The sequence below is a fragment of the Dendrobium catenatum genome, unplaced genomic scaffold (genome assembly GCF_001605985.2).
Source record: "Dendrobium catenatum unplaced genomic scaffold, ASM160598v2 fragScaff_scaffold_255, whole genome shotgun sequence".
NCBI classification, from domain to species: domain Eukaryota; kingdom Viridiplantae; phylum Streptophyta; class Magnoliopsida; order Asparagales; family Orchidaceae; genus Dendrobium; species Dendrobium catenatum.
Window position 1 is genome coordinate 22,638 of NW_021318717.1, and position 22,191 is coordinate 44,828.

General features: G+C 32.6%; 1 protein-coding gene and 1 pseudogene across 4 annotated transcripts in view; one reads left to right on the plus strand and one right to left on the minus strand.

Moving 5' to 3' along the window:
* The window catches only part of LOC110113040, a 27,607-nt pseudogene extending 14,052 nt beyond the window's left edge, over positions 1 to 13,555 (minus strand).
* Positions 1 to 16,752, plus strand: part of LOC114579273 (two-component response regulator ARR11-like) — a 28,925-nt gene extending 12,173 nt beyond the window's left edge. For 2 of the 4 annotated variants that reach the window (XM_028693312.1, XM_028693311.1), the window contains 2 exons: positions 15,909 to 15,970; positions 16,053 to 16,305. In XM_028693312.1, coding sequence (XP_028549145.1) covers positions 15,909 to 15,970; positions 16,053 to 16,285 — 295 coding nt within the window. In that variant the 3' untranslated portion in view covers positions 16,286 to 16,305. Of the gene's footprint in view, positions 1 to 192; positions 372 to 452; positions 778 to 15,908; positions 15,971 to 16,052; positions 16,306 to 16,535 lie in introns of those variants that run through there. The other 2 variants (XR_003700184.1, XM_028693313.1) reach the window with 2 other exon arrangements.
* Positions 16,753 to 22,191: the final 5,439 nt, after the last annotated feature.

Sequence of the window (22,191 nt, forward strand, 5' to 3'; positions counted from 1 at the left end):
ATGATTAATTCGCTTGAAAATCAATTGGAATCTCAACAATTCGCTTTAAACAATGATCTTAATGATAACAATAATTTTGATGAGCTTGCAACATTATTAGCACGTAAGTATTTGAAGATTTATTATTGATTTTTTTTTTTTTAATTTGTTATGTTGTGATAATCAATTGTTTATGACATTGAATTCATGCAGTTGAGCAAAAACAATCGCAAGATAGCTTTGACTCATGTGCACAAATCAATACGGATTCAGTTGATGTTCAAAGTTATAGTTTGGAAGATCATGGGGGAAGCAGTGCTTTGAATTTGGAAATCCTATCTGAGTTTGACAATCTGGATGAGACAGATGAACTTTATGTAGCACTTAGCCAGGTAAATGATTTTTCTTATGAACTAAGTAGGTGAAATATGTATACATATTTTGACATTTTTTGTAACTGTTGAACTTTTCAGTTTCAATACTAAGATCGTTGCAAGGGCTCCTGAAGGTACTTTTATCTGGATTCCTTTAGAGCTCTAAGCTTTGTAGATTGTTGTTCTCTGCATCTTTCTCCAGATCATGCTATTATGATCAGAATGCTGAAACTTAATGGAGTCATTTTCAAAAGTTAAAAGCTTGTGGAGTCAATTCATTGTTTGTTTCTTAGTTACCAATTCAATTCTGTAATTTTCTCTTCTTTCATTGCATGTTATTGTTGTTTAGAGGTTATGCAAAAGAATCTGATGTATATATCAATGTTACTTTTTTGATAAATAAATGAAATCGCATGGTTAGACATTGGTAATGCTTTTATTTGGTGCAATGAGAGTTTTTAGAATGTATTGGTTGGATTGCACAGATTGAACAGGCTTTGTTGCTCTTTAAGTAATTCCTGTGGGTTCCTTCTACAACACAGTTTCAAGCATTTTTACTGTTTCGAATTATCAGATTGTACAAGGAGTGTTTTTGTTTTTGGTTCTCTCTGCAACAGACAGATAAAATGCGTTTGGTATATGGAATGCCAAAATGGGCTGTTTAGGGTGGGCATAATGGCTTAATCTGACTACCATAAAAAATGGATGAAAATTAGGCTTGCTGGGGGGATCACTCTATGTGCACTTAACAGCGAAACCTCTATTTTCTGTAACCTTTTACAGAGCAAGTCCTATATGCATACTTTTAATTTACTAAAATATTCCTCTCGTCCATCTATACATACAATCTCTTACCTTGGCTCTTAGTGATGTTGTTTATAGTAAGCTTTGTTTGGGAGAACATTTTCACTGCTTTTTAAAATAATTTTTTAATAATTGTGCTAGAAAGTTTCTTTAAGAAGCAAGAAAAAAAAACTATTCCAATGAAATCATAGTCATTGTAGTCTCACAGCATAATTCAAGCTACTTCATATAGTTGATTTTTTAATAGCTAAGTACTCGAGTTTTATTATATTTTTATATCAAATTATAGACAGTAAAAACATGTTGTCACCATATGAGAAGTATTCCAATATTGAATCAAAAATCACTTTTCTTTTGCATCTTTAGAGAACTAATTGCACAATCCACATTTGAATATGGCAAAATTTTAGTAGAAAGAAAGAGGCGTTGGCAAGAAGAAGATTGTAGTAATTAAATATTAATATTTTCTAAAACTTTAGTATAGCACATTATCTCTGTTTCATGTATATATTTATCATCCCTAAACATTTAACCTCAAAAGCTTTAATTCTCTTCTATCACAATAAAATAAAAATATGTAATTTCTCTTATATCACAAGAAATAGGCTTAATTTTTACAAAGACAAAAAAGAAAAGGTCTTTCTAGTTCTTTATGCAATACAAATTTAACCTCCAAATAGTTTCTTGCAGAAATAGTAAAATAGAAAAAGCATAAATCTTATTAATGTATAAGATCTAATAGTAGCAAAGGAGACTATGTATCAATTACTTCTCAACAATAAATGAATAAAGGTTAAACTAGGAAAACATTAGGTAAGGCCCCAAATTTTATGTAGATTTTGATGATTACAAATACAAATATAAAGACACAAAAAAAAAAAAAGAAGACAAAGCTTACCAAACAAACTGATCAAAGTAGAATTGTACTTGATAGGATATAATATGTGTAAAATCATATGGGAGGAAAGTGCTTTGATTTGGCGTATTACCATCCTCTTTCATTTGTTCAACCGGCTTGATTAATCCAGGGAAATCCTCTATCTTGATAAATGCATGGAAAGTATCCATAGACAGACGAACACCTTCTAAAATCATCATCTGCATTATCTCTTACGCTTCATCCATTCTATGTGCTTCACAAATTGGAAGTACCATACAATTTTAAGTTTCCAATTCTTGTCGCAAACCTACCTCCATGATTTTGTTAAACAAGCTATATGCTTCTTTCATGCAATTTTCTCTTATCAATACATAAATTATATAGTTGCAAACCTTAAGGTTTGGAATCCAACTTCTTTTCTTCATCTCATCATAAAACCTTAGAGACTCAAAGTGATTTCCATGTTTTGCCAAGCAACCAATCATATGAGTGTAGGAAGTACTATATGGTATGATGCAAAATTTTGCCATTTCTCTCCAAACTCTTTTTGCTTCAATCAAATGGACAGGAATATTACACCATCCATCAAAAATAATGTTGAGTCCAATAGTTTCAAGAGGAAAAAAAAATAGTTTTAAAAGAAGAAGCTCTTCCGATTCCTCAACATTCTTGTTTTTGCAAAAAAAAAAAAAACATTAAGAAGAATTCATCCAAATTTGCTTTTACATTGAATTTCTCCAAAGCATGGAATGTTTTAATTAATTTCCCACTCTCATTTGTGGATACATATCTAATTTTCAAGGAAGAAGTGTATTCTTATTATATATGATTAAAACATTCAATTTATAGTGTAAAACATTCAATAATATTTTTTTACAATATGTCCTAATATATGTGAATTCACTCTCCCCTTTTTTAACAAAATTTCTAAGACTAAAAAGCTTTGAGATAGAACTATTTAAAACTGATAAAAGCAATAATATAACATGAATTTTTGTCATGAAAAATTTCTAATAACATTCAAATTTAAAGTGGTTAAGATTCTAGTTCTTCATATGATGAATGGAGAAAAGTCAGTTTGGTATACCATTTAAGTAGGATTTAAGCAAGATTCTCATTACAGCATCACTATTAATAATATCTAGAATTTAGTATGGTGATTTACATACATACCACTTTATATTATGCTATTTATAGATTTAGCATTAAAAACTTTAATATTTCATACCTCTACCAATCATAGACAACTTTAATATAAAATATATCACTCTTATATTACATTCGTACCGGTGATACCACCCTATAAATTTTAATATTTCATTCATTACACCAATATTTAATCTATGAGTGGTAAACATGGATTCCCACCATTCACGAGATCTAACAAGTTTAATTACATCTCTCTCACACAAGCCTTAAATCCTAAAACAAATAGACAAACAGTTTAACCGAATTTAAAAAGAGTAAATATTTTTATGTCAACCAGTCTCAAGATTTTAATCCTCTAAAGATTAAGTAAATCCTAATTATAGTCAAATGATATAATCTAATAGTTTAAGAATTGAATGATATAATCTAGTAGCTCAAGAGATGAAACACTCTTTCATCTTTCCATCACAAAATTTAGCAACAGCTAAATTCAAAATCCTGATCATAAGCATTCAAAAGAATTGAAATCATGCACCTTTCCATAATAATAATCAATGCCCAATGAGTAAGCAACGACTTATGATGCATTCTCTGCTAATCCATCCAAGCCAAATCGAACCTTCTCTGTTTAACCAACACCCAAATCATCAAATGCCACGCCCATGGAGATCCAATAACACAATTGCCAGCCCACCTGAAAGCTAAGAAGGCAGATTTCCAGCCGAGCCTGATCTCCCAAAACACTAAACAAATCAGACCCATCATCGGTTTGGTTATTTGTGAGGATCTCAAGAAGACCAACGCCTACTCTTGCATCAAGAAGTTTGATTTTGCTTGTAAGAGGTGTTGAAGGATGATGGGATGGTCTAAGCTGAGGAAATTGGAGATGGGTTTGGAGGACTCAGAGTCGAAATTGCTATCCTCAGCTCCAGAAGAGGAGGGGAAATGGAAAGAGAGGGATTTGTAGAAATGGGCATTGGAGAAAGGGGAGAGAGATGGTGAGGAGAGAAAAGAAAGGTGGTAGTCGAAGGAGGAGGCTGTGAGAGGGAAATCATAGTGGGCTACGAAGAGGCGAAGGAGAGCAGCTCGACAGATTCGGCACCAAGCAACGATCTGCATTATGGTGTTCAAATATAGGTAACATAATATGATAATGGAAATAAAGTCAACATAAACATATAGGTATCAGCTATGATTCTCAATGGATATTTAACTTGAAATTTTTTGAAATTAAATTTAAGAACATCCAAACTTCATTTGTACTTTAGCACGATTGAAAACGTCAAAAAATTAATTAGAGAAACAAACGATCTTTAAATCTTGTGTTCTCATATTCAAATCTAGCATATCAATGAGACAAATCCTACAGCTTAAACATACTTAATTATGACATTTTTGAGTTATTCAATATTCAAAAAAATATCTTAAGATAAAGAGGATTACTCTGAATCATTTAATGACGAGTTTTGGATTTTTTTGTTATATTGATGTAGAATGATGCATTCACTAACTATTGATAGATCATCACTCTCTATATAAACCTAGTCAACCTTCATTTTATCAAAACGTAATTACAAAATCATAAATAAATGTTGGATTATAAAACCATACCATAGAAATTCGGATCCCCAAACACTACCACTACACCTGATTTACCCAACAAGACTCTTATCTTTTCTTAAAGTATTAAAAGAATGAAGTAAGATCAATAAGTTCAATTTACTCCCTCCTACACCCTGCACAAATATAAATATCCAATTTAAATGCTTAAAGCAATATAAATATAAAGTGAACTTAAGTAAAATTGGAATTTACCAAATTTCTAGTGTGTATACTTGATTTCAGAACTAGCACATAAACTTTCTGAACCACATCTCCATTTTCACAAATTATCTGGATGTCGTGCAAAATACTTATTCATTTTATAGGTTCAATTGTATTTCCCTTTAATTTCACTTTCCCAACAGTATTCATATAGAAATTTAGAGTTTATTGAACATCTCTCAAAAGATTTCTTAAATTTAATTCATTAGAATATTAACATATGAGATACAATGCATAACATGCACATATCTCGAAGCTTACTCCTATCTTCATTTCCCTTATATCTCATTTTTACCTTCCACACCTGTCTTTAACAAGTGGAGCCAAAATCCCTCCCATATTTGCATCAAGTAGAATCGGCCAAAAGAGCCACATTCAATGTTAGTTAACCTCTCACATTTTCTTTCGGGAAGTGGGGTCATAATCTCTCCCACATCTATATTAGGCAGATGAGGCAAAAAAAGAACATCTATGACCTCTACAATATAATAAAGAGTGCACTTTTTATTATTTTAGAATAAAACATCTCTAATACAACATAATCCATAATAGAAATGAAATACAATAGTAATTAAATTTAGTATTCAATGCAATATTTATATGATGCAAAAAATTACGAGTAAAAGCCTCAATACTTGTTAAATAGGATTCTCATTTAACTTTCCCGTTTTAATTTTTAACTTCAAAAGAATATTCACATGAAAAGTTTAATTATTTTTTATAACTAATATATTTTCTAGAAAAGCCTCCATTTAATAAAATACTGATAAATTTGTACGAAAAAACTATGTGTCTAACACTTAATTTTATTTAGTCAAAATGTTCATAAGGAACACAATAACATAATAAAAATCACATGATGAAATATTTGCAAAATTTGAAAAAAAATATATTTTTGTTCATATCTTATATAAACTTATTAGAAATTAAATCAATGACAGGGTTTTAGGAGTCTACCACGAGCTCTATAATTTTCTTAACTGACTCGTCGAATGAATACCAGACTTTAACCTACGAATCTCTCTCCCCTTTCTTCTTTCTCTTTTCCCCTTCCTCCTCTCTTCTCCGGCTTGCCTGGTGGTGGCATAGATTTGGTTAAATGGGTTTAGATATTTTAATATTTTAAACCCACTAACTTCGTCCAACATTATGATGTCGAATTCCAAGTGCCGCAATGTTCTTAAAAAATCATTTAGATGCTAACAAAGAATTCTCATTTGAAACCTATCACCGCGAGTCTGCTTCCAGGCTCCTCAACATTTGCCTATTTTGCTTCATTAGCGTCAGGGTGTCGTATTCCCCAAGTGCCATGGCACCCATAGAACAAAATTCAAATATTGAATTTTCACATTTTCAATCCCAAACATTAGCAACTATCTACCCCATTCAACATTCTAAGACTCATAAGTATTGATTAATTGAAAAGAAAAGATTAGTTACAAAAAATTACTTGGCTTTTATGACAGATTTTACATTATACCCTCCTTACAATAATTTCTTCCTTGATATTTCCAATCTACAACATAGATAATAATGAACTCAGTCAGAACAAGTCACGATACAACTACCTTATTTCAAACATTCTCTCCCAGGTTGCATCCCTCCCTGATCAGTGCTACCACTGAATCTTGATTACTATAATCTATTTGTTCCTTAGTAGCTTTACATTAAAAGCCATAGTACATTCAAGTTCTTCCTTATAAGTTAGATTAGGTTGCATCTCTACATTAGTTTCTAGGACTCTAATAGAAACAACCTATAAGTGAATTTTCTAACCTTCTCAATTACTTAAAATGGTCCAATAGATCGAGTGCTTACTTTCATATCTTTTAAAAATCTATTGACACTCTTTATTGAGCTGACTTTTGGACACATAAAATCACCTAGCTATTTCAAATTATAAAGTCTTAGACCAAGGTCAAACTATTTTCTTTGCATATCTTGAGCTACTTTAATCTTCTTCTAATCAATATGATTTTTTTAGTAGCTTAGAACCAATCAAACTTCTCTCTCTTAACTCAACCTATGAAATGTCGTCATGTATCGTCTTCCATGCAAAGCATTTTATGGAGCCATAATGATACTTACATGAAAATTATTTTTATAAGAAAACTAAACCAAAGGTACATGGTCCTCCTAGCTTCCGCCAAAGTCTGAAACACAAAACCATAATAGATCTTACTGAATCAGAATGACTCTTTAAGACTCTTTATCTACATGCGGTAAAAATCCATACTGAAATTTCAGCCCCAAACCCTCCCAAATACTTCTCTATAATTTTGAGGTAAATTTATCAGTCCAATTAGAAATAATAATATCAGGGATTTCATGTAGTTTGAATCTCTATCATGTACAAATGAGTCAACCTATTAATAAAACTAGTCTACCTCATTGGCAGAAAATAAAAAAACTTTGTCAATTGATCTATAATCACCCATATTCCATCATGGCCTTGCCTAAACCTGAATGGAAATGCATAGTGATCTCCTCCCATTTCAACTAAGGATTAGGTAATGACTATAATAATCCACTGGGTCTCTCATGCTCAGCTTTTATCATTTGGTAAGCTTCACATTTAGAAATAAACTTTGTTACATCCTACTTAAATCCAATCCACTAGAACATACACTTCATATCATGATAAATTTTATTCTTGTCTGGATGAATGGTATACCCATAATAGTGGATTTCATATAGAATTTCTCTCATCATATCACCACTACCTGGGAACCACAATTTACAATCGTAGAAAATTACGCACTACTCATCTACTTGTAATTTAAATGTCTTTCTAGAGTGAATCTGACCTAACAACCCTGCATATTCCTCATCTACCTTTTGCGCTTCCTTAATTATCTCCTGCAATGAAGGCTAAACTATCATATGAGAAATGATTCTAATAGACACATCAGAGGAACACATAACTTTGAATTCCAACCTGTTCATTTTGTTGACCAATTCTTGCTCAGTAGTAATTAAACTGGGGTCATTCCTACTGATTTCCTTCTCAACGCTTCATCAACCACATTTACTCTGTAGGATTGATAAATGATATCTAAATTATAATCCTTAATCAACTCTAATCAACTTCTCTGTATCAGATTCAATTCTTTTTGAGTGAAATATCTCACATATAAACCATACATTTATAATGACGACACATTTTAATACAAAAATAATAGCTGCTAGCTCTAAATAATGGGTTGGATAATTCTTCTTACACAACTTCAACTTCCTGGATATATATGTCACCACCTTTTCACTCTGCTGCAACACACATCTCAAAGCTTTCAATAAAGCATCACTATATAGCTTCCTTCTATACCAAAACATGTCTTAACATGTCTTATAGGCACTAAAATATGACTTATAATCACTATAACACGCCTTATAGGAACCAAAATATATCATATAGCTATCATAACATTCTCGTAGGCACCAGAATAAACTTTCATATTTTCCATCACATTTTCTCATAACTCTTCTTTTTTAAATAGTAAATCATGTAATTTATTTCGTTGCATTAATTAAAACAAAAAATAGGCATATTCCAAATTTCACAAAATGATATAATGATAGGTAGCAAAAATATTTTAGAATTCAATCCAATTACTAGGGATTGTGTAAAAGGCTATTTTGAGACTTTTATTGTACTATAGTATAATTTTTTCAGTTCAGAATTATTTTCAAACAAATAAAAAATATTGTATATTTCAAAATACCTCCTATAAAATTTTTAGAAAATCCCCTAAATATTTAAAATTGATGCCTCTACAACATACAAAAAGTTACATGGTGAAAATTTATGGTTGTAAAGCTTTTCTCTTTTTTATTATAAAAATATAAATTTAATAAAAAAAATCTAGAAATTGTCATATTTTTAAAAACTACAATAGGTTAACTGTTACTTACCTCAATTCAGATAACATTTAGAATAGTGCTAGAAGCATAAAATGAATCAAAGTCAACCGAATGGGTTTTCTCTAACTAAATGCATTCTCCTTCTCTCTCTTGGTCAACTGCCTAAAATGAATTACATTAAATGAAATAGTGGATTTGGATATTTTAATATAAAATTTATTCTAGTGTTGTGGGCGGCCCACGACACTAGTCACAACGCCACCTTACATGACACTGACTTAGTCAAATCATTACTAGCTAACTACGTTGACACCCAATGGCTTTATCGTATATAGTCATAAATAAAGTTAACGCACTCTATTATCAATAAGGCCGATGCAAATCATTAACACCAACACCAATAAACCATCATTTTTTTCACTCTTCATTGCCACCAACTTAAAAAAAAAAATTATTATAAAACTATTGCACATTATCATCACTAACACTGGCGCTCGCTGACTTTATTGCCCCATCCTCGACACTAATACTAATGCACACTATCACTTATAAGGTCAATGAACTTGTCATCACCAACACTGATACACGCTAACTTCATTGCTCATCATCACCATCAAAATCAACACATTCCATTACATATAAGTTGATGCATGCCTTCAACGCCAACTGTAGCACTAGTTAATTTTCTTGCAAGTCGTTACTATTAATGCTAACACATAACATTGCCTATAAGGTTGATGTGCAACATCAACCCCAAAACTTATACTCACTGATTTGATTGCTTTCCTTCGCTAGTAAAATTATTACATGATATCATCTATAAATACAATGCTTGCTTTCAACACAAATATTGATGCTTACTAACTTTGTCGTTGATGTCGCCACCAATGTTGATGCACGTTATTGTCTAAAAGGAAGATGAATGTTATCGACATCAACTCTGTCTCCAATATAAAACAAATATTTATACTAACTTCTTCATATTTAATACTATTTTCTCAAAAAAGAATTGTCAAACATATCATGAATGATCTCTTGAGGGAAATTCAATGCTTGAACACTATTTAAATTCTCAAAATAAAGTTCATTTTCTATTATTCATGTCTACTACATTGTATTAGTGTGTTCCCCAAATATAGGAAAGTTTATCATCTAGAACATTAGGGGTGTCAATATTTGACATGACTCGAACTTAACACAAAAAGTTTGGGTTCAGGTCAACCCGAACCCGAAATGGGTCAGGTGTGGGTCTTGATTTTTGACACATTTCAAATTTTTGGTCGGGCTCGGTTTGACCCAAAAACCCAAAAATGACCCAATTTTGACCTAGAATCCTGTCATGTATCTTCAAAGCGAGCGATCTCCCGTTATTTCTCGATTTCTTCCAATCAAAATATTGTAACTTTCGATTCGACCGAAAGTGAACATCGTCCAAGGAGTGAAGTTGAGCAAGAACGAAGGAACCAATGACTCCTTCATAGCAAACTCTGGTCGTTGCTTTCGATCAAAATGTTGTAACTTCCTATCCGTCCGAAAGTGAAGATGGACCAAGGAGTGAAGTCGAACAGGAATGAAGGAGCCATGCCAGCCGACGGGCTGCAAGGCTTTGACTCCTTTACAGTGAATGAACTCCCGTCATTCAGTTGTTGTTTTCGATCTAAATGTTCAAACCTCCATTCCGACCTGAAGTGAACGTCGTCCCCAAAGAGAAAAGTCGAATAGGAACAAAGTAGTTGGGCCAGTTAGAGACACCTCTTTGAACGAACTCCCATCATCGCAATCTAAATGTTGTAACTTCCAATCCACGGATCCAGCGAATTGAACTCCTGCTATAGAGACCAGTGAGTGAAGTCAAACAACCACTCAATTTTCGGTTTGGTCGAGTTCGGGTTGACCTGAACTCGAAGCGGGTCGGGTTCGGGACTGAAAAATTGACCAGTTGATAAAAATGGGTTAGGTTCAGGTTGACTAGAATAGTGCAGTGTCAGTTCTGAGTTCAACTCGAACTTGACTCGTACCCCAAAATTGACACCCCTAGACAACATACACTAATATAATTATTTCAATTTGATGAGGCTCTATGGTTTTTCACTTTTAGAGTTCTTCCATAAAAATGTGGGTGTCTCTAAAAACTCTTCATATGTGTATTGAATCTATGCACTCTTTGTCATCATAATTTTTTTAGAACATTACATCACAAAAAAAGCATAGATTTTTATATATATTCAATGATTTTTTATCTTCTCTTATTCAATGTTTGGGACAGTTTTCATGCTACTTTCTAAAGTAGCTTTTAGTACAAAAAATTTTAGAACTAGAAATTTTTAATAGAAAGCAATAAGAAAACTGTCCCAAATGAAGCCAAAGTCACATAAGATTTTTTTTTCCCTCTATCTACCCTAGAATTATTTGAGTTATAGGGGAGGTAACATGGCGTTCTTGAATTTATATACTATCAAATAGATTCATATGCCAATTATTAAACTCCAATAAGAGAGTTTTCTCCCAAAAAAAAAACAAAAAAATTGATTATCAAAAAAATAATAAAACAAAAAGAGCATTACATTATTTTAAAATGAAATTTGTTATAGGTTGTATGAGAGGGAAAAGCAAAATGGAGCAAGGCGTTGAATATATGTGTGTGTGTGTGATTAATATTTTATATGATATATTGAATTGCACTAATCTCAATGCAAATTGAATGCTTATAAAAATTAATACGATGTATTTTACATAAAAACAACCCAACATTATTTTTTATTTTATAAATAATTCCTTTTTATGCAATAACTTTAACTCTTGCCTCACAAACATTAATTTTGTATAGCTTTATTATTATTATTATTATTATTATTACCAATAATATTAATATTCTAATCCCTTATCCCATTCATTTAACAATATTCAATTGCAATTAAAACTTAGCACGGAAAAAAACAAACAAACTAAATGCAACTTTTGGCATGAAAAATTGGAGGTCAATTCTTCACTTTTTAGGGCCAACTTAAAATTTAGAACAAGTTCTAACTAATTTTAGGCTTTATTTGGGAAAACATTCTTATTATTTTCTAAAGCAGCTTTTAGTACATAATTTTTAGTTCAAAAAATTTTTGTCATAGAATGTTACTTTAGAAAGCAGCAAGTAAGCTACCACAAATGAAGACTTAATAAAAAAAAATGCTCCAAACTTATATCTGAAAAAAGAGATGCTCTTATTTTTTTAACACTTCATACTATTTTATTTCAATATAAGTATCTAAATCCCAATTATAATATTGTTTCCATATTTTCCAATAAAAATCCCCGTATAACATTCAATAGAAAAATAGATATCAAAACTTAAGCCAACAACAAAAGAAATTTTCACTCTCAGCATAAACCATATGTAACAGTCATAGAATTGAATACAAAACTTTCACAATTGTAAACACAACATGTTCAGTATATCAACATTATAAGAGGTTTCTGCAATTTATTCCCCACTGCTTGACATTTAGTCATATGGCTCTAGGCACAAATGGTTCTATCCTCACCCATAGTAACTAGAAGATCGAAGCCAAGAGAATCGACCAGATAACGACAATCGTTGGAGTTCGATTCTTCCTCCCCATAAGCCCCTTGAGGAATGGCTATAGATGTACAATCACCAATAATGAAAATAACAACTTCCCAAATAGAGGTCCCCATGACTGATATCCATTATTTATGGCATCTGATATCCCAGCCATAGCTCCAATTTATTAATAACTCTTTAGAAAAATTAAGAGTTGTACTACACACTTCTATTTGGCTATAACTGTATTGATGTTTTTTAGTTAAACTAATTGGCTACTAGGAGTTGAAGGGGCTGTTGATTAGTTTATTTATGTTATTTAATAATATATTATTATTATTATTATTACTATTATTATATAAATAACACTGTCGGGTAGAAAATAGTGTTCTGTTAAGTAACATCGAAGTTAACAGCGCCAAAGATTTCCTATGTTCCCCATTTTGTCTTGTCTTTATAGCCACATCTAATGAGGTGAATGGCCTCTTTGAGCAGAGCTGCTGGGCTTGATGAGGGGGGAACTCCTCCTTGCTCCATTAAAGTGGAAGTTACGAAGGCTACAGATTGCCCAAATCTCTTATCAAAGCTCATCTAAGACATGAGCATCTGCTTGTCTTCATGAACATCTATTGAAATTCCATGTGTAGAGTGAAGTTCAAACATGTTAAAAAATGCTAGAAGGTTGGATTAAAGCCAAAGCAAGGTAATACTCACCACCATCTACCGGAAGCTCACTATCATTCTTGTCAAACCTTGGCTTCTTCCGCTTGCCAAAGCAAGGACAACACTCAAAGCTCACCATTTTTTGCCTTTTGGGTCCTTTAGGTGAACTATAGCCAAAGAGAGCTTGACGGCTAAAGACACAATCAGTTCCCACATAAACTGGACCTTGTATTCCATCTAAATCTTTCATATTTATCAGGAAAAAAGATGACCCAAATATTAGTTATTGAATTATTATGTACGCTTGACCTAACAAATTATCCTTACTACATTACAATCTAGTTTGCCAGATTAAAAGTCAGATTTATGTTGAGTTATGAAAGAGAGTTTTAATGATGTAATATGAAAAATCATTCAAATTAGTTCAAAGTGATTCATGAAACTTACATCAAAGAAAATCGTATTCCTATTTGCGGGAATTGAACATGACACACTTTCGTCCCGAGGATCCATTAATAAATACGTGGACTCTCTTTGGCTTTAGGTAGAAGTCCGATGAAAGTTCGACGAAGGAAAGAAGTCGGCGATGGGCGGAAGTCCAAAGATGGATGGAAGTTCTACGTTGGGTAGAAATTTGACGAAAGTCCAGCGACGAACATATGTTCAGCAATGGATGGAACTCCCGCGTTGGCTAGATGTCTGACAAAAGTACAACAACGGCTAGAAGTTGAGAGATGGACGAACGTTCAGCATAGGGTAGAAGTTCGATAAAAGTCCGGCGTAGGGTAGATGTCTGGTGGAAGTTCGATGGTGGTCGAGGAGGAGTCTGGCGGTAAGAGAACTCAAGTTTCTCTTTTTCCATCTCTTCCTTGCTTCGTTTCTTAGGCCCCTCGTGAGAAATGAGAGGTCTATTTATAATTTTCTGAGAGTGACATGGGCCAATAAATAGGAGGAAGATCAATGGTAAATTGGCAGTGATTTGAATGGATGAACGATGTTGATTTCCTTGATCATGGATTGTTTACTAAACATTTGAATGTCTTAATGATATCACAAATTTGGTGATCTTGGGCTCGTTTGATTCGTCTCGTCGAGCTGCTCGATTCGATTATAAGCACACTACGTTTGGAAACTGTTTGATAATTTAAATTTTAGTTTAAACCTTTCAAATATGCTTCAGATCTTTGATTTGGACTCATTTTAGCTCAGATTGAGTCAAATTTGGTGTCCTTGGTTTCGTATTTTTGAGACATTCAGTTTGACGATAAGTTTACTGAAATCGGAGTTCAGATGCTCTCCGATTTAATTTTGAAATTTCCAACTTAATTTTATCTTGAGTTTCGTATCTGATCAAGATAATTTTTTGATGATACACCAGATGGTAAGCATATAATATTAAAATTTTAAATATTAGATATATAAATAGCCTGATATGTATTCCTCATACACGTAATTATAATTATAGATTGATTGTTCCATCTATTACATGTTGTTAATAAACCTTAGGAATCAGTGGTAATTGAACTAAATACAGTGATATAATCTTAATTATAAATTTTTAACTTATCTATGTTTTATGGTCAAAGTCATCATAAAGATTAGTGTTATGCATCTAATATATGTTTTATGATCAATTTTAATTGTGTTATGCATTTTACTATAAATATTTATATATAATCTAGATTAGGTCATGAATAGATTATATTTTAATAAAATTTTATTACAACTTATAATTTTTAATTTTTTTTTAATTTTTTAAAGCGCACTGATATCTAATCGATTTAGATGAGTTTTTTTATTTTATTTTATTTTTTTAAAGAGAGTAAAAGAGAGAGAGTCCTAAAACTAATTTAATCATAGCTAAGTTAATCACAGCCGTCCATCAGGCTGCCCGGCCTTTAAATAAGGCATCATCCTGGCTGTTCCGCTCAGTCCCGCTTCGTCTTCTTCTTCTTCTTCTCTTCTCGTCTCGCTCTTAAAGCTGCGTGCTGTCTCTGACGTAACAGAAGTCTTACGAGGTTTTTCTTGATAGAGAAGGTACTTTCTTTTCTCTCGCACAATGTCCGAATCTGAAGCTATGTTACCGGACGGGTTCCCAGCCGGATTGCGGGTTTTCGTGGTCGACGAGGACTCCGTCGCTCTTAGGATGCTTGAGAAAATGCTTCTCCAGTGCGGCTATGAAGGTGTGTTTTTCTTAATCAGATCTGGAGATTTTTCAGTGCGTCTCTAGGATTCTAGGGTTTTTTTTTCATGAAAATTTTTAGGGTTTTGACAGCGCCTTTTCCTTTGTTCTTTTCATGCTCTGTTTCTTCTCAGCAACATTGTTTTGAATGGTATTATTTGAAATTTTCTGATTTCAATTTAAAATTATTTAATGGCATTTCTTAGAGAATCATAATAAGGAATACCGATGGAAATTGTTGACCTCTATGATTGAGTATATATTGTTATGCTGCGCTGAAGATTTTTTTTTTCCTTTCAGTTCCTCGTGTTTGGTGGATGCTAGAAATAATAAATAGAACCTTAGAAATTTTTTGAAATTTAAGAAGGGCTTTTTTGAAACCAAATATAAAATTTAATGGTTTTATTTTGCTTTCTAATTGCGTAAATTGAGAAGGAAAGGAATATAATGTAAAGGTTTTTAGTTTGTAGTGCATATTGGCAAATATTTATAAAGATTTTATTATATTGCTTAGTTATTATATTTTCATATGAAATTATTACAGTCACTATATCTGATTGTCCACTTCAAGCCTTGGAGCTATTGAGGAAATATAGTAGAAAGAATTACGACATAGTGCTCATGATGATGTTAATTGACATGCATTGATGGATTTCAATTTGTAGAGAATGTGAGCCGTGAAATAAGCTTGCCAGTAGTTGGTAAGTTAAAATTTTCTACAAAAATATTAAATTATTTTCTTTATAATTACTTTTTTTTTAACGTGGTTAAATTTGTATGCAGTGCTGTCAGCTTATTCTGATTTTCAAAATGTCATGAAAGGTATAACATATGGTGCAATTGACTATCTTGTCAAACCCGTGCGTCTTGAAGAATTGAAACTAATTTGGAAGCATGTAGTAAACAAATATCTTAATGAAATGAAGAGCATTAATGAATCAAGTTCAATGGATCTTAACATTTCACGTCAAACAAAAAAATCAAGTTCAATGGAAGCATGTAGCAAGGGCTCTTGAAGGCGCATTTAATTGTTGAGGTATCTTCCTTTTTGTCTCAAAATGATCTTAATCCTAATTGGGAATTTAGTTTTATATTTAAAACATTTTAAGTTTACAATATGCTAATATATTATTCTTTTTTACATCTTGAACAGGAAAATCTCGATTCCTTACCAGGTCTAAGCTTTGTAGATTGTTGTTAACCACGGAAGGGAAGTGGTGCACAAATCCTGTCTTCTAAGATCATGCAATTATGATTAGAATGGTGAAACTTAATGGGGAGTCATTTCAAAAGTTAAAGCTTGTGGAGTCAATTCATAGTTTGTTTCTTAGTTACCAATTCAATTTTGTAATTTTGCTTCTTTCATTGCATGTTATTGTTGTTTAGAGGTTATGTAAAAAAAAAAAAAAAATTTAAGTAATTCCAATGCTATTTTGAATGATATGTTTTACATGGTTAGTGGCTTTGCCTTTGTTGCTCTTAAGTAATTCCAATGGGTTGGTTCCTTTCATGTGAATTGAGAAAGATAGCTTTTACGTCTGCTGCTTTGAATCAAATATTGAATCTTTGATCCTCTATGATAGATTTCCCTAATCACATTTTGCATTCAATTGATAATGAATGACCCTTCCACAGCACAGTTCCAAGCATTTTTACTGTTTCCAATTATCAGATTTTACAAGGACTGCTTTTGTTCTTGGTTCTCTGCAACAGACAGATAAAAAATGGGCTGTTTGGCTGGGCATAATGGTTTAATCTGGACAGTCGGATTGTTCAAAACTTTATACATAATGTTTATCGATCATTATTTTGTTTAAATTTAAATTATTTGGGAAGGTATTTTTGGTTGTATTTTTAGTGATGGGTACTATTACTAATAAAAGTTGATGTTCATATGCTGCTGCAATACTGTCCATCTAAATTAAATGATCAATTTATAGCGTGTTATTTGTTACCAAAAAAACTGTTTAGGTGGCGAGCTTATCATACTATAGCAGCATTTTGGATCCAGTAATTGAGAACAATTACCAGCTCTTCATGGTAGAGAGGTTGATCTTGGGTGCATGGTGCTAGAACCTTCATCAAGACATTCAAAGAGTTTGAAGGTGATCTCAGCCTTACAGATGATCCACAAAAAAACACTAGGAATTGGCAGATTCCTGTCTATACTATGGAAGGAGTATGACTCCAAATATCTGGCCCATTTTCTATGAAAATGGAAAGGGAGGGATTTGTAGAAATGGGCGTTGGAGAATCGGTAGAGAGATTAGGAGGGAAAAGAACGATGGGAGGCGGAGGCGGAGAGAGGGGAAGCATAGTGGGCTATGAAGAGGAGAAGGAGAGCAGCTCGATAGATTCGGCATCGGGTAGCAATCTGCGTTATTGTGTTAAAATACATGTAGGAATTCCTTTAAAAAAAATAGTTGGAAAATTTAAATTAAAAAAAAATATATCTTATGATCAAGGGGATTACTCTAAATTATTTAATGGTGAGTTTTGAATTTTTTTTTATATTTGTACAGAATGATGCTTTCAATAATTGTAGATATAATATAAACATAATCAACTTTCATTTTATTAAAACATAATTATAAGATCATAATTAAATGTTGGATTATAAAATCATATCATAGAATTTTAGATCCCCAACTCTTATCTCTACACCTGATCTACCCAACATGACTCTTATCTTTTCCTAAAATATTAAAAGAATGAAGTAAGATTAACAAGCTTAGTATACTCCCTCCTACACCCTCGACATATATAAATATCCAATTTAAATACTTAAAAAACAATATAAATATAAAAAAAAAAATTACTCAAAGATAATATAAAGGCTTTCAAAATACATAAAGCTTAAGCAAAATATGAATTTAGTACATTTCAAGTGTGTATACTTGATTTCAGAACTAGCACTTATACTTTCTTAACCACGTCACCATTTTCATAGAAGCTTCTTGATGTCGTACAAAATACTTATTCTTTTCAGAGGTTCACTTGCATTTCTCTTTTTTCTTCACTTTCCCAACAGTATTCATAAAAAATTCAAAGTTTATTGAACAAATCTCAAAACATTTCTTAAACTTAATTAATTAGACTATTAAAATATAAGATGCGATGCTTAAAATACACATGTCCTAATGCTTACTTATATCTTCACTTTTATTTATATGTCCTTTTTACCTCTACACCATTATTTAGCAAGTGGGGCAATAATCCCTCCCACATCTGCATCAAATAGAACGGGCTAGAAAAATCACTTAAAATGGTCCTCAACCTCAGAGTGCTCTTTTTCTTATTTTAGAACAAAACATCTCTAATGCCACATAATGCAGAATGCAAATGAAATGCAATAATAATTAAATTTAATATTCAATGTAATATTCAGATGATACAGAAATTACTAGTAAAAGCCTTAATAATACTTGTAAAATATGATACTCACCTAATTTTCCTGTTTTAATTTCTAACTTCAAATAAATATTCATATGAACATTTTAACTCTTTGATATGACTACTATATTTATCAGAAAAGCCTCCATTCAATAATAACTCCTTTAAAAATTGCTGTTGTCTATGTAGTTAAAGAAAAACAAGTCAAAGAAAATGCCATAAAAGAAGTGATTTCTGTTCCAGATACTACTGTTACTTTGAAAATAACAGATAATAAGAAGACTGCAGATGTTGGCAAGTTGTGCTCGGCTGAAGGTGAAGATCTGGGGCAAAGCAGAGTACTGCCAGTGAATCAAAATGTTGAAAGAGATGCCTGTTCAAAAGACTGTGACAAACCAATAGCTAAGTTGGTTAATGCTCCTACAGATCCTATCATTGTACATGTAAATCAATTCAGTGCTTTAGACACTGAAGGTGAAGATGTAAATCAATTGCATATGGAAGAGATTGCTGACAAAAGAGAAATAGAAGAAGGAGAAATTTCTGAAGGGAATCAGGTAGATTCAATGGCTTCATCTGTCAAAGATCTAAATCAGGCTGAGAAGTTTACTAAAGACACAGCATCTGCTGGGGCAGCTAAATTCAAGCTTCAGAAGGAACTTCACTCGCTTGGTAGGAATAATCTTCAGCTAAGAAGTAGAAGAACAGACTTTCAGAAGAAAAATGCTAATGGGAGCAATCCCATTAACATCCATAAATGACGTTTGTTATTTTTTGGAACTGTAGAGGGGCTAGGAAAGCGGAAGCCTCTCGATATTTAAAGGAAATAGTGAAAGATCATAATGCTTTGTTTGTTGGTTTGGTTGAAACAAAAATTTCTGAAATGAATTCTCAAGAATTCAATTTGTTTCTTGGTGATAAATGGGACTACTATCTATTTCCAGTTGAAGGATTATCAGGTGGTCTTATGGCTTGTTGGAGAAGGGATATTGCTTCTTTTAATGTCATAGAAGCTAACTCTCAAATGGTGATTGATATGCTTAATATTGCTAACAAAGGTAGTTGGGAATATATATATATATATTTGTAACAAAGGTAGTTGGACTATAGCTACTGTTCATGGAAACAAAAATTGTTTCATTAGAAGGAGCTTGTGGAATTGCTTGGAGGCTATAGCAAATATGAAAGATCCGACCATTATAGGTGGAGACTTTAACGGCTTGCTAACACAAGAAGATAAAAAGGAGGGAAAAAATTTTGTATTCTCAGTTGGCATGCAAGACATGTACTCATTCATGAGTAATTGTGGCTTCAATGAAGTTGGCATAGTTGGCCTAAGATACACATGGTGCAACAACAAGGAAGGCAAAGCTCGTATCTTGGAGAGACTAGAACGGTGCATTATTAATTCAGGAGCTTTGAAGGCAATTAAAGTGGCAACAGCTAAACATTTAGCAAGGTTGGCTTCCGACCATTGCCCAATTGTGCTGAAGATATTCTCCGCAGATTTTGGTAGAAACAGAATTATCATGTATGAAGAACTGTGGGCAACTTTCCCAGAATCCTATGCTATTGTTTCAAGATCTTGGAAAAAGCCAATGAAAGGAAGCAATGTTGAAATTCTTAATGCTAAATTCGGAAGATCTTTAAAGGCTCTATTTTTCTGGAGTAGAGCCAAGCACAAGAGCCTAGAAGAACTTAAGAAAAGCCTTAAGCAAGAAATCCTTGAATTGCAAATGGAGGAATCTACTGAAGGTGGGCTTTCGGTCAGCAAACTGCAGATTTTAAGATATAAAATCAGTCAACTCAACTCATCAATTGGTAGACTTTGTACTTGGTGGAGAAAAAGGGCTAAGATTTAATGGATAAAAGAAGGTGATTCAAACTCTAAATTCTTCCAAGCTTATGCCTCGGCTAGGAAGAATTCTAACTGTATCAAGCAAATTAAAGATGATGATGGTGAGACCTTAGAAGATAAATTGCAAATAGAGAAGTATCTGTGTTGCTACTTCAACTCCAAGTGGAAGAAACGTCACTGTAAGCTGGAAGGATGGCCAAACCCGTCTTATTCTCTAGAGGATTCTGATGTTAAAATTCTTGAAAAGAATTTTTTTTTTCAAGAGCTGGAAGAGGTGATCAGAAATTTGGAGTGTAGCAAATCTCTAGGTAATGATGGTATCTCTCACTCCTTCATTAAATATTATTGGAATTTTATTAAAAATGATGTTTGGATGGCTATAAACTCTTTCTTCACCATTGGGGTTCTTTGTCCAGAATGGAAAGATACCAATGTGATCTTGATTCCAAAGATGAGCAACCCTTTGACTGCTTCAAACTATCGTCCTATTATCCTATGCAAATATGTGTACAAAATTGTGGCTAAAATGTTATTAAATAGGATGATTATGTTATTCCCTAAAATTATTTCTGAGTATCAGTATGGTTATATAAGAGGGAGATCTATGTCAGAGCATATTTTTCTTTCTCAAGAGCTCTTCAAAAAATTTAAATACTCCAAATCTAAGAAGGGAATGATGGCTATTAAAATTGATATGGAGCAAGATTATGATAGCATGAGCTGGTCCACTCTAGCACAAGTTCTTGATGGCTTTGGGTTTCCAAAATTCTTTTCTAATTTAATTTTGGAATGTATAAGAGAACTGAGATTTGCTATTATTTTTAATGGGAGGCAAACAAATTGGATTGAAGCAATAAGTGGATTTAGGTAGGGGTGTCTTTTATCACACTATCTGTTTATAATGTGTGCACAATTATTATTAGATGCCTTTGCTAAAAAAGGGAGGAATATTGGAATAAAGGTTGATCCTAATGCACCTTTAATCTCACATCTTATGTATGCATATGATATTATTTATTATTCAGTAGAAAATAGTAAAAGCATGAAGAAGATAAAAAAAATCATTGATGGATATTGCAAGTGGACTGGCCAAAGAATCAATTGTTTGAAAAGTTCTATTATCTTTGGAAAATCGGTGAAAAGAAAGAAGAGAAGATCCCTTGCAAAGATTTTTGGAGTCAAAGTTGTGGAAGAAATGGAGTTTTTGGGCATCAAAATTGCATTTAGAAGATTGGTATTTTCAGATTTACAACATATGTTAATCAAAGCAGCCAAGAGGTTGAGCTCTTGGGGAAATAAACTTCTGTCATTAGCAGGGAAAGTGGTTCTTATAAATACAACATGCCCCACACTTCCAATTTTCTTGGTATCTCACTCATTAGTTCCAATGAGGGTTTTATATGAATTTGAAAAGATGTGCAGGAATTTCATATGGAACAAGAATGATACCATCAAAGGACTTCATTATGTTGCTTGGGATGCACTTTATAGATCTAAAAAAGCTGGAGGTTGGGGTATCCAATCTATAGTGAAGAAAGCTGGTCCTTTTAGAGCAAAATTTGCTTGGAATCTCATTGATAAACCAAACTCATTGCTGAATAGATCATTGATAGCCAGATACGGGCAGGATATTTGGAGTCCGGCTCACCGCACCAATTCTTCTTCTACTTG